The sequence below is a fragment of the Onychomys torridus genome, chromosome 8, assembly GCF_903995425.1.
Source record: "Onychomys torridus chromosome 8, mOncTor1.1, whole genome shotgun sequence".
Taxonomy (NCBI): Eukaryota; Metazoa; Chordata; class Mammalia; order Rodentia; family Cricetidae; genus Onychomys; species Onychomys torridus.
The window spans coordinates 64,459,727-64,472,901 of record NC_050450.1 but is presented as its reverse complement, the minus strand read 5'-3'; the positions used below and the strand labels follow the sequence as shown (position 1 = coordinate 64,472,901).

General features: G+C 45.3%; 2 protein-coding genes across 2 annotated transcripts in view; one reads left to right on the top strand and one right to left on the bottom strand.

The window, feature by feature from the left end:
- The window catches only part of Tlcd3a (TLC domain containing 3A), a 29,725-nt gene extending 27,160 nt beyond the window's left edge, over positions 1–2,565 (bottom strand). The window contains exon 1 of the mRNA XM_036196520.1: positions 2,233–2,565. The gene's annotated coding sequence lies outside the window, so the exon portion shown is untranslated. The remainder of the gene's footprint in view (positions 1–2,232) is intronic.
- Positions 2,566–2,580: 15 nt separating this feature from the next.
- Positions 2,581–13,175, top strand: part of Vps53 (VPS53 subunit of GARP complex) — a 146,222-nt gene continuing 135,627 nt past the window's right edge. The window contains exons 1-2 of the mRNA XM_036196517.1: positions 2,581–2,808; positions 8,081–8,161. Of these exons, the coding sequence (XP_036052410.1) occupies positions 2,722–2,808; positions 8,081–8,161 (168 nt within the window). The 5' untranslated portion in view covers positions 2,581–2,721. The remainder of the gene's footprint in view (positions 2,809–8,080; positions 8,162–13,175) is intronic.

The window sequence follows — 13,175 nt, the reverse complement described above, 5'->3', positions numbered from 1 at the left end:
CATCCATTATGCTAAGTGCGAGAAGAAAGACTCAAAAGGCGACATGCAGCATGACTCCATTTATGTGGAATTTGCATGACATTCTGGAAAAGTCAGAACTCTAAGGCTAAAACTCAGGCCAGTGGTTTCCAGATGATAGAGTGGATGTGAAGAAAAGTGGAGGGATTATGGCAACGTCCTAACTGGATGGTGATGTTCTTACATGACTATATGCATTTATCAAAGCTCATGGCATTGGAAACTGAAAAGGGCTGATTTTACTGTATGCAAATTAGAAATAATTTACAATAGAAAAATAAAACAATAGATAAAAAGATTTTCCTTTAGGAATGGTACACGTGGTTTCCTTTCCCTTTCCACTCCCTTGTACCTCCGTTCATCTTTCTTTTTGTTTTATCACTTTTTAAAATTTCTTAATTTGTATATGGGTGTTTTGCCTGCATATACATCTGTATACCATGTGCATGCCTGGTGTCCAAGGAAGCCATAAAAGGGTGCTAGATCCCTTGGAACTGGAGTTACAGACCACTGTGACCTGCCATGTGGGTACTGGGACTTGAATTCAGCTCCTGTGGGAGAGCAGCCAATGTTCCTAACTGCTGAGCCATCTCTCTAACCCCTTTATTTTATTTATTTATTTGAAGATAGGGTTTCACTGTGTAGCCCTGGCTGTCCTGGAACTCACTCTGTAGACCAGGCTGGCCTCAAACTCACAGAGATCCTCCTGTCTCTGCCTCCCAACCAGCTCAGACCTAGCCCCTTTATTTTTTTAATTATGTATACGTGTGTTTGTCTGCCTTGTGTTTGTGGGAGCTCTTGGAGGCCAGAAGAGGATGTTTTATGCTTTGGAGCTGGAGTTATATGTGGCTGTGAGCTGCTCAATGAAGGTACTGGGAACTGAACTTGAATCCTGGATCCTCTAGAAGAACAGAAAGCACTTTTAACTGCTGATTTTTGAGACAGTTTCACCACATAGTTCAGAGACCTCAAACTCTCCATCTTCCTACCTCAGTTTCCAGAGTACTGGTATCTACAGGCATGTGCTACCACATCCAGCTGGCACCTATATTTTCTAATAATAAAAGCTGGCGCCTACAATTTCTGATAATACTGTATGTTTATTGCAGACATATGGGAAAAATGCAGAAAAAAGATTTCCTTGTCATTGACTTTTGGTTGAGACAGGGTCTCATGTAGCCCAGGCTGGCCTCAAACTCACTGTGTGGCTGAAGCCAGCCTTACCCCCTTGTCCTCCAGCTGCAGTCTTCCAAGTGCTGAGATTATAGGCTAGTGCCATCACACCCAGCCAATACTGCTTTCAGAAATACATATTCTACTTTCTGAAATACATTGTGTGCACATTCCCATGTCGTTAAATAATGATAAAAACCATAATTTATGAGTCAGTAATATATATGTATGTGCCAAATGTGTGGAGACAGCTTGTGAGAGTGAGGGCTCTCTTCCCACCATGTATGTGGGTTCTGGGGTGAATTCAGGCATGGGGCTTGGGCACAAGTGTTCTTCTGGCCATCTTGCTGTTCCCCCACTCTCCTCCTGCAATTTATGCTTTTATGCATTTCTTTGTTGCTAAAAATTAGATTGCTCACACAATTTCTTTTTTTTTTTTGCAAACTAAAACAACAATAAAGTTCCATCCCCAACACTGCAATGTTTTTTTAAAAAAATGAAATAGAGCAAATTATATATTATATATAATATTACTGAAGCAACTTCAAAAAAATATATAAGTTCAGCAGGGCCAGAGCTCCTGCATCCAGGGTTTCACAATGTTGAACTGGTAAGGCAACCTTCCCTTGGCTGCAACTCCCTCATTGTTCCAGGTCGTACTGGAAAAGTGGTTCCACAGGGTGATCTGGCTCCTCTCTTTGTGATGTACGAGGCTAGACATCCTAACATTTCCTGTACTACCAGCTTAAATTTGCATAATACTTCCAATATTTAATGCTCACCTCATCTAACGTAGCATAAGCAGGGCAGATCAGAGTACTTTGTTCAAGATCATAGGCTTATCAAGAGTGTAAACACAGATGGGTGTACAGCCCGGATATTATTAGGTCTCAAAAAAAACACTTCACAACGTTGGGTCGCTTTGTTCCTCCAACCCCTAGCCTAGCAAGGAGGATTCAGACAACTCTGCCCAGTGGATCCTTAGCTAAGAAACAGGCGCTCTCCCAACCTTCAAATGTCCTTGGCAACACTGCCACTTACCAGCTGGGGTCATTTCACTCCCGATGGCAGTGAGGGGACACATAGCCCTTACCAAAGGGGCCCAGCGAGTGGTGGCACGCTAGCTTCGCAGCCCCCGGGGCTTGCTGCCCATCCGTCGCGACACTGCCGGGGCTGCCGCTTTCTGGGGCGCTCCCGCGACACATAGGCGCCGGTGGGGGGACGCGCCATGGGCGAGGTGGAGAGGGCCTCCATCGGTTTAAGGATTGGCTATGGGCGACCAGGGAACCTGTGGTTAAGGGTTGGTTGTCTAACGATAATCCTGGGACTTGACAGCCATGCCACCAGAGGTCAGTCCTCCGCTATCCCAGAGTCCCTAGGTTTCCGGAAGTGCCTGGCTCTCCGGAAGTGCCGGGCTAGCTGTAAGAATAGCGGCTTTCTGGAGCGCTGTACCTGGTGGGTTGCAGTTCTGGGGCCCTGGTGACAGCGCAGGAGCAGGGTTGGAGCGGGGCGTCGGGGCTGAGCGGCAGGATGATGGAGGAGGAGGAACTGGAGTTCGTAGAGGAGCTGGAGGCCGTGCTGCAGCTCACGCCTGAGGTGCAACTAGCTATCGAGCAGGTGAGCGCTCCACCCCCTCAGGAGGGAGCTCCGGAGGAGGGGGCAGCTCTGGGTCCGGCGGAACCCACCCTCCTAGGCTGGAAGGGTGGCGGCCTGGTGCGCAGAGGGGTCTGGATTTTGGTGGAGGTGGAGGTGGGAATGGGTTTCTCAGCTCATGGACTGAGCTCTAGGTTCGGTTGTCCTCTCTAGGCTCAGGTTGTCACGCCCTGCTGGGTTTGGGCCGAGATGCTGTGCTTTTTGACTGGATAATTCAGGTTATGGGAGATTGTGAGACCTCATTCATTTTCCAAACTAGTGCTACTTCTCCCGTTTCTCGAGTTAAGCCCTTGGAGTTGGCAGCGGGAGACTTTCACTCCGGAAACAAGTGGTGTCATTGAGCGGGGGATGCGGGGGCGGGGGTGTTATACTGGGAAAATGGCTCTTGTGCTGGTGAGGGAGGTGGAGAGGGAGAAACAAGAATTTGGCATAAGCTGGAGTTACCTGGGAAGAGGAAGCCTCAGTTGAGGAATTGCTTCCATCGGATTGGCCCATGGGCAAGTCAGTAGGGCATTTTCTTGATTGATGATGTAGAATGGCCCAGCCCACTGTGCGAGGTACCACCCTTGGGCAGCTGGGTCTGGGTTGTATAGAAAAGTAAGCTGAGCAAGCCATGGAAAGCAAGCCAGTAAGCAGCGTTCCTTATGGTTTCTGCTCCAGTTCCTGCCATGGCTTCACCTGATGATGCCCTTGGAAGCCAAATCAACTCTTTTCTTCCCAAGTTGCTTTTGGTCAGGGCGTGTTATCACAGCGATGGAAAGCAAACTAAGACAGACCTTTACCGTGATAAAAGGTTGAGGGCCAGCGAGGTGGTTCAGTGGGTAAAGGCACTTTGCCACCAAGCCTGGTGGCCCAAGAACCCTCAAAGTAGAGGGAGAGAACTACTCCTGACCTGCACACATACACGTGTGTCGTCATCGTCCCCTCCCCAACACACACATAGGTCCCACACACATAAACAGAATAAACATGTTAAAAAGTTGAGAATTTCTGTTATTTGGGTTATGTTGGTGAATATTCCTAAGAATCCTCACTTCCTGACAAGAAGTTCTCTTGTTGACTAAATCCCCTTGTCCAGTATATTAAAATTTATGGTAAAGACATTAGAAGTAATTGTTTAAGCCCCGAATAGGTTTTGTTCTTCTTTTTCTTTCTTTTCTTTTTTTTCTTCTTTCTTTCTTTTTTTTTTTTTTTTTTTTTCTCGAGACAGGGTTTCCCTGTGTAGCTTTGCGCCTTTCCTGGAACTCACTTGGTAGCCCATGCTGGCCTCGAACTCAAAGAGATCCGAGTGCTGGGATTAAAGGCATGCGCCACCACCGCCCGGCGGTTTTGGTCTTAACAAAGGGAAAAGATCTTCCTTTAAGGAATTGACATGGGGCTATGATGTAAGAAAAAGCATGTTAGGAGCTGGGGATATGGCTCTGTGCTAAAGCACTTGTCTTATGTGCCTGAGGATCTAGGTTCAATCCCCAGTATGAGTGCAAAAAGAAAGAAAAGGGAAGAGTGTGCCTCACTTAATGACTATGGGGAAGTTTGCCCAATAACATGAATTCTACTACTACTAATTAGTATATGTGAGCAATTAGTACATTTTGTTTGCGTTTTTGAGACAGAGCTTCTCTGTGTAACCCTGGCTGCCCTGGAACTCACTTGGTAGACCCAGCTTGACCATTAATAATTAGCCTTGGATCTGCCACTGTACTAAATTCAGTGCTTATATTGTCCCACTTACAGATTTTCTGTGTGTGTTTTGGCAGGATGCTAGCTTTGCTTCTACAAACTGCATTTGTTACATCCCAAGACTGATATCCCATTGGGTAAAACTTGAAGTGCTGGGGCCATGTTCCTTCAGCATCTGTTTCCTTCAGCCAGAAAATGCCTACATTCCAGCTGCACTTCCTGGACTCTGATGGAAGAAACAATACAGTCAATCACTGTTTGAATTGGAAATATCAGAGTATCACATTGTAGTTCTTATCACATGTTATAATACATTTTCTTTACTTTTATTTTTTTCAAGATAGGGTTTCTCTGTGTAGCCCTAGATGTCCTGGAACTCACTCTGTAGACCAGGCTGGCCTCAAACTCAGAACTCAGACATCTGCCTGCCTCTGTCTTCTGAGCGTTGGGCTTAAAGGCCTGTGCCACCATGCCCCACTACATTTTCTATTCTCGAGTTTTCAGGGTAGTCAGTAGATACTTGACATCCTGCAAGTACTTGTACAGCAGCCACTGAGCTACATCCCCAACCCCAGCAAAATTCTTTAAAGTGCCCCTGAAGTTCAGGGTCTAAAGGTCTTCTGATAACTCTAGTGTTTTCTCTGCCAACGCTGGAGTCAGGCACTCTCTTTTTAGGTGTCACCGGACGAGTAGCTTAAGTCAAGGGCTGTGCTGTGTGAAATCTCTTAATGCCTGGGATGAACTCTCTTAGTGCCCAGGAGCAGGAGGAGAGGAATGCAGGAACTGGGAGCAGTCAGCGGAAGTGGATAATTCACCGACTTCCTCATACCCATCACAGTGGCAGGCCCTGTTCCCAGCACTCCCTCTGCTGAGGGCATTTAATTAATTATATAATCACACGTTTGTGTGGTGTATCCCCACCATAGGTGGATAGTACAGAAGTGAAAATTCTAAGCTTTTAAATAAAATGCCAAGCTTCGTCTCTCACTGACTTTGCCTCCGCCTGCCGTTTATATCATGGAAGCCACAAACTCTCCTAATAACCATCTTCTGCCTTTCTTAGAAGACTTTTTGATTCATTCCTTCTTATTCTTAAATCAAAAAATTACTTATTTACTATTTTGTGTTTATGTGTGAGCCTGAGTGAGTTTGTGTATGCCACATACATTTGGGAGCCCTTGAAGGCCAGAAGATTCCCTAGAATAGGAGTTAGAGGCAGTTTCGGGGAGCTACTGTATGAGTTTTAGAACTGAACTCAAGTCCTCTGCAAGAGCAGCAAGTACTCTTAACTCTGGGCCATCTCTCTGATTCTCTTTTTGTTTTGTTTTTTGAGACAGTGTTTCTCCATGCAACCCTTGCTGTTATGATTTTTTTATTATGCAGGGAGACCCCCAAGGGTATCCCACACATGCAGGGAAATATGCTGAGAAGATGCAGCCATGGACTGGGCAGATGCAAACCATGCAGGGCATGGTGATGGCCAGTAATGCACAACCCAGACGATGCATCCACGTGGAGAGTTTATTATAATAAGAGATAGCCGGGTGGTGGTGGTGCACGCCTGTAATCCCAGCCCTCGGGAGGCAGAGGCAGGTGGATCTCTGTGAGTTCGAGGCCAGCCTGGTCTATAGAGCTAGTCCAGGAAAGGCTCCAAAGCTACAGAGAAACCTTGTCTTGAAAAACCAATAGAGAGAGAGAGAGAGAGAGAGAGAGAGAGAGAGAGAGGGAGAAATGGGTGGAGTTTTTCCTTAGAAAGAGACTTTTACGTCAGGATACAGGGTAGTCCCCTGAGGAGTGGGATCAGAATATTAACACTGGTTGCACTGGAACTCACTGTGCAGACCAGGCTGGCCTCGAACTCACAGGCGTATGCAGCAGCTGCCACCACCACCTGGCCGTGATTCTTTAACCTTAAATTTCATAGGAAGGCTGCTCCTCTGAAGATTGCTTTACAGAGATATATGTCATGAGCTGGTAACATTCAGTACCCAGGGCGTCACTGATTTTTCTGTGGTTTTTGTTGTTGTTTGGTTTTGTTGTTGTTTTAGTTATTACATCTGTGTGTGTGTGTGTGTGTGTGTGTGTGTGTGTGTGTGTGTACATGTGTACATGTGCACCACAGAGTCAGAGGAAAACTTGCAAGAGTCAAGTCAGCCCTCTTCTGCAACATGTGGGACCTAGGGACTGGAGTCAGGCCTTCAAGTTTGGTGGAGATGATTTTACCTGCTGAGTCTAATCCTGTCAGTCTCTGCCCCCACATGCCTGTGTTGGAAAGCCTTGTGGAGGCCTTTACTCACTGTGCAGCTGAAATTGACCTTGAGTTCCCATCCTCCATAGTCACTCTGGTACACGGGTGCACACACATTATCTCCCAAGCGCTCCAATTACAGGTGGACACCATGTCCCAGCCTTTTATAACCCACCCTCTTACCTATTTTTCAAGTTGTGACTTTTTTTTTTTTTTTTTTTTTTTTTTTTTGGTTGTTTGAGACAGGGTTTCTCTGTAGTTTTGGTGCCTGTCCCGGATCTTGCCCTGTAGACCAGGCTGGCCTGGAACTCACTGCAATCTGCCTGGCTCTCCCTCCCGAGTGCTGAGGTTAAAGGTGTGTACCACCACCCAGCTAGAAGTCTAAAATCTTGAATCAAAAATATTAGTAGGAGCCAGGCATTCTGGCATACCTCTGTAATCCAAGTTCTTGGGAGGCTAAGGCAAGAGGACCAGTTCAAGACCAGCCTGGGCCGTATAATGAATTGTAGAGTAGCCTGAGCTACATAGTAAGATCATCTCTCAAAAAAACAAAACAATAGACAACATCAGAAAATGGAGTCTGCAGGCCCACACTTGCTCTGAAGACTCAGAAAGACTCTTGTGTTGGCCTTCCTTGCTTCTGCTGGCTGCCGGCGCTGCTTGGCCTCTGCTTCTCATGGCTCTCCACTCTTGTCTCTTCCATCCCTGTGTCCACATTTTCTTGAGAATCCATTATATGGGAAGCATTATAGAATGAAAAAGTGGCTGAGCGGTGGTGGCGCACGCCTTTAATCCCAGCACTCAGGAGGCAGAGCCAGGTGGATCTCTGTGAGTTCGAGGCCAGCCTGGGCTACAGAGTGAGATCAAGATCCAGGACAAGCACCAAAGCTACAAAGAGAAACCCTGTCTTGAAAAAAAAAAAAAGAGAGAGAGAATGAAAAAGTTGGAATTTTTCTGTTTTTTATTTTGTCTTCAAGAACCTACTGTCTAATACAAAGATTAAATTTTGAACCCCCTATTATACTTTTATTTCCTTGTTTTGGTATTATTCTGTGTATATATGTAATGCCATGTGTGGGTGCACATGTCACAGCATGTCTGTGGAGGTCAGAGGACAACTTTGTGAAGTGGATTCTGGGGATCCAACTCAGGTTGCTAGGCTTGCATGACAAGTCCCTTGGCCCCTGAGTCATCCTGCTGGTCCTGTTCCTTCTAATTGGAACCAAAACCAAGAAAGCCAAAACAGACCTGTGTATATTTGTGGTGTCCAGAGTGATGCTTTAATCAATAACCTCTGTTTTTATGTAGGTATTTCCAAGCCAGGATCCTCTCGATCAAGCTGACTTCAATGCCGTTGAGTATATCAACACTCTGTTCCCGACAGAGCAAGTAAGTGTACAGCTTTAGGTTTCCTTCTTCCCAGTGGCTTCCGGCTTACCCTGTGTGTTGTGACTGCTGTGATAAACAAATGACATTAAGTTCAAATCAAATCCCACTGTGACGGACTGGGTCAGCTGGCCAGTGGAGCCAGCATGGAGCTCTTGGGTTGCAGAGCACATCATTAGAAATTTTGTCCCTATAGTTTGTGAGTCTCCCTCCCACCTCACGGAACTTTGTGTTATGAGCTGAGGTCTTACAACATAGGAGGGGAAGTGGAGGGAGGCAGGCAGGAGCAAAGCCCAGCCTACAGCAGCATTTAGAATGTAAGGTTGTAGATACTTCGTTATGTTTTCTTGTTGTGTGATTTGCCTAGAGGGGTTTCTTACAGTGATTCAAAGTTAGAAGCTGGAAAATTGAGGGGAAGCCAAGTAGACTGGCTCAACCCTCCCTCCCTCCCTTCATCCCTCCCTCCCTCCCTCCCTCCCCTCCTCTCTATCCCCCTTCTTTCTCTCTTTCTAGACAAGGTCCAATATGGCCCAGCATGATCTTCACTGTATAGCCAGCATAATCCCCTTGCCTCTGCCTCATTGACACTGGGATGACAGATGTGTGCCACCATGCCCGACTTTGGGTTTTTCATTTGTTCACTAAGCAGATGTTTACTGGGTACCAGTCACTGTCCTGGGCATACTCGGGAATTCAGTCTTGCCACTGAGTGTGTGTGGTCTGAGCAGAAGGGATGCTGCTGAATGCTGGGAGGAGTTGGCAGGAAGAGTGCAGTGGTTTTTTTTTTTTTTTTTTTTTTTTGTTTTTCGAGACAGGGTTTCTCTGTGTAGCTTTGCGCCTTTCCTGGAACTCACCTTGTAGCCCAGGCTGGCCTCGAATTCACAGAGATCGGCGTAGCTCTGCCTCCCGAGTGCTGGGATTAAAGGCGTGCGCCACCACCGCCTAGCAGGAAGAGTGCAGTGGAAAGACAAGAGATTCCTTAGGAAATAAGAAACCTAGGGGCTTTCGGCCAGTTCTTAGTCAGCCAGTCCAACTCCCCAGTCATCTATGGGACTTCGTTAGCAGGTTAGTTCCTGGTCTCCTGGAGTGCAGTATGAGAAGGAAGACAAAAAGGAAATCAGTAAGAAGTGATCCAGTATGGCTGATGATCTGCTGGGAGCATCGAACATGGTGGCATGGACAGGGCTCTTATGAAAGAGCTAAAGGAAGGCTCTCTCTGAGGCAGTTCCTGTTACACCAAGACCTAATAATGACACAGGAGCCAGGCCTGTGACAGTCTTGTGAAACATTGTTCTAAACAGAGATAGACAGGAAGACAGGAAAAAGGTCACTCTAAAAGTGGGAGGCTGAGGACAAGTGACGAGTATACAGCAGAGCGTCAGAGAAATGCCCAGAGCCTTGAAGAGGCTGGGTGGAGAGATGACAGCCTGAGATGGAGCCCCCAATTTGTGCTTGAAGGGACGAAAGTAGAGGCAGGCCTCTGCAGATAAAATCCATCCATCATTTCCTCAGTAGAAAAGGGCCTGCTCTGCCTAATTTGGTGAAGCTGGAGGAGAGAAGTTGATTCGAAGATGGAAGAGTCAGCCATCAGAGATAGTCTTCATGATCTCAGAACTTACAGTCTGCCTTGATAATTCTTCATAGCACTCACATTTAAAAGGAAATATGGATTTGTTTGTGTCAGTAGTAATTATTGTATTATATATGAGTCCTACCTTCTACCACAACTATATTGTTGGGATTTAGCATTAATCTGGTATTGATTGCACCAGGCATTCTAAACATTGAGTGGATTCTCCACTGTGGTGATGGCCTTGGTGGTGAGGATAACGAGAACAAGTAAACATGCAGGATTCTCAGCTGAAATGCACTATTGGATATGGTGCAAGCAGGCTTATGAATCTAGAGGCTTCCCTGAGGAGTGAGATGTACATTAAGGATGTTAAGCTTTGGTTGTAGCCTGCTCCACTTGGCAGGTGTTGGCACCTTTTCTCTGTGTTGGCAAGGGGAAGAACAGGTGTCAGTGGTAAACAGAGTCAGAGTAGGGTGTGAGCAGTGGAGGCCATGAGCAGCTCACTTGGGGCCGTCGAAATACGCAGGTGGATGTTCAGAAGTGTGGTGCATCCTCCCCATCACTGTTCACATCCTAACAAACATACCATCACACTGAACTTTATCAATGTCATCCCATCTTTTCCTGACTTTAACAATGAAGTTATCTCCTTTCTCTTTTTGGTTTGACAGTCTAGCTTTAAAAAAAAAAATACATTAATTTTTAAAATAAAATTTGAAAAATGTTACACTGTGTGATTGTCTTTTTGGAGGTTTTATAAATAACCTTCATTGCTCAACATTTCTGTGAAGGTGAGTTGGGGTTTGCTAGTGATAGAGGCTTGGTAACAACCAGCTTAAGATAGCCTCTTTCTGCTTACCAAGAATGCTGATTTGCTGGGAGGTGGTAGTACCCACTTTTAATCCTAGCATGCATGAGGCAAAGACAGGAAGCTCTCTGTGAATTTGAGGCACAGCAAGTTCCAGGACAGCCAGACCCTTTCTCAAAACAACAACACAAAGAATGCCAATTCAACTAAACAAACAAAAAATCAGTGTTAGAAAGCTACATAGGAAGCTGCTGAAATGATTGTATACACACACACACACACACACACACACACACACACACACACACACACGTACGTGTACATGTACACACATACTTTCTAAAATGAAGCATTTATTTTCTCCAGATTCAGTTCTGTGTCTTATCTGATCATGCTTCCATATGCATGATAGTATGCAGTGACGTTTTGTACATTAAGTCAGAAAGTGCAGAACATAGGGTCAAGGCACACTCCATTTTTCTGGTCCTAGAATTATGCTTGGCCGGCCATCTACCAGCCCAGATTCCCGTGGATCTTCATGAAAAAGCAGTAGAAAGTATTGGCCTAACTTATCAATTCTTTTTTTTTTTTTTTTTTTTTTTTTGAGACAGGGTTTCTCTGTGTAGCTTTTGGAACCTGTCCTGGAACTCACTCTGTAGACCAGGCTGGCTTCGAACTCACAGAGATTCACCTACCTTTGCCTCCCAGTGCTGGGGTTAAAGGTGTATGCCACCACTGCCCAGCTTTATCAATTCTTTTAACTCTTGGGCAAAACTCATCTGTATATACCATGGGCCTACAAAAAATAATTTCAAATTTAGATTGTTTCAAAGACGTTTATATATGAAGGTTTTAGTGGCATTGTAAGTGAGGCAATGGGGCTATATTTCTCTTGAGTGGCTTGCATGTCTGTGGATTCTGCGACTGGAGTGGGGGCCACAGATCCTCAGGTGTGTGCCCTTCATCAAGTCTGGGGAATCTCAGCTTTCTGTACTTAACAGAAGTCCCTACATGGTGCAGGAGGAGCCAGCTGTGCTAACCACGATCTGGAAAACACCTTTAGCTTCCTTGTAGTGAATTAGAGGATTGTTTGTAACATTACTGGAGGTTTGAGAGGAGATGCTATAACATTTATGAAAACCAGTATAACCCTAGCACTTGAGGATTGCTTGAGTCTGGGAGTTCATGACCAGCCTGGGCAACCTAGCAAGACTCCTAGCTCAAGAGAAAAACAAAACAAAACAAAACTGGAGATATAGCTCAGTGGTAGAATATTTGTCTAGTATTTGTGAGGCTAGAAGTTAAAGATACATATCATTTTTATAAATTTTATTTATTTGTATATTTTATGTGTGAGAGCTCTATTGCATTATGCCTTTATGCCAGAAGAGAGCATCAGACCCCATTACAGATGGTTGTGAGCTGCTATGTGGATGCTGGGAATTGAACTCAGGACCTCTGGAAGAGCAGTGAATGCTCTTAACCACTGAGTCATCTCTCCAGCCCCAAGGTTCAAGTTCTAATGCTGGAAAAAAGAAAAGGGGGAAAAGAAAAGAATATGCATAACCAAGGAATTTGGGGGCAGAAAAAAGAACTTAGCTGGGCATGGTATCATTTGTAATCCCAGCACTTAGAGGCAAGAGGATCAGGAGTTCAAGGCCTAGTGTGGATACTTAGTTTGTAGCCTACTTGCAACACTCAAAATAACCTAAATAAGGCACTGAAGAGATGCTCAGCTGTTAAGAGCACTGCTCCTTTTTTTTTTTTTTTTTGGTTTTTTAAGACAGGGTTTTTCTGTGTAGCTTTGCGCCTTTCCTGGAACTCACTCTGTAGCCCAGGCTGGCCTCGAACTCACAGAGATCCAAGTGCCTCTGCCTTCCAAGTACTGGGATTAAAGGCATGCGCCACTACCACCCGGCAAGAGCACTGCTCTTGTAGAGGACCCAGGTTCAATTCCCAGCACCCACACAGCTGTCTGAAATGCCAGTTCCACACATTCCAGTGTCCTCTTACACCTTTTCAGGTACCACATACCTGGTACACATACATGTGTGCAGACACACATAAAATAAACCAAATAATTAAACAAACTTTTTGACTTTTTAACTCTGGTACACACCTGTAACCCTGCTGTAGGAGGGTCATGAATTTAAGGCCAGTCTTGTCTCATGGCAAAATCATGTCTAAAAAGTAATTACAAAAAAAGAATTTTTACTGACCTCAAGATGCTCTGAGTCTTTATTATCAAGAAGAGAGAAAAAAAGAAAGAAAGAGGTGGTGGCGCATGCCTGTAATCCCAGCACTCAGGAGGCAGAGGCAAGTGGATCTCTGTGAGTTCGAGGCCAGCCTGGTCTACAGAGCTAGTCTAGGACAGGCTCCAAAGCTACAGAGGAACCCTGTCTTGGGGGTGGGGGGGGAAGGAAGAGCAAACAAACCCCAGGTGACAATTAGTCTATTTCTTAAAAAAGCATCTGTTTTCATAGAGAGAAGTGTAGCATGTAATACTCACAGCACTTACACCTTCCTGAGGAATTACTAAAATGAAGGAAATGCTTTTTAATAGTTGAAACATTTAGCAGTATAGTTCCATTACAGTCAAACCAGATGAGTAGTTGTCAAAGAGAAGATGTACTACT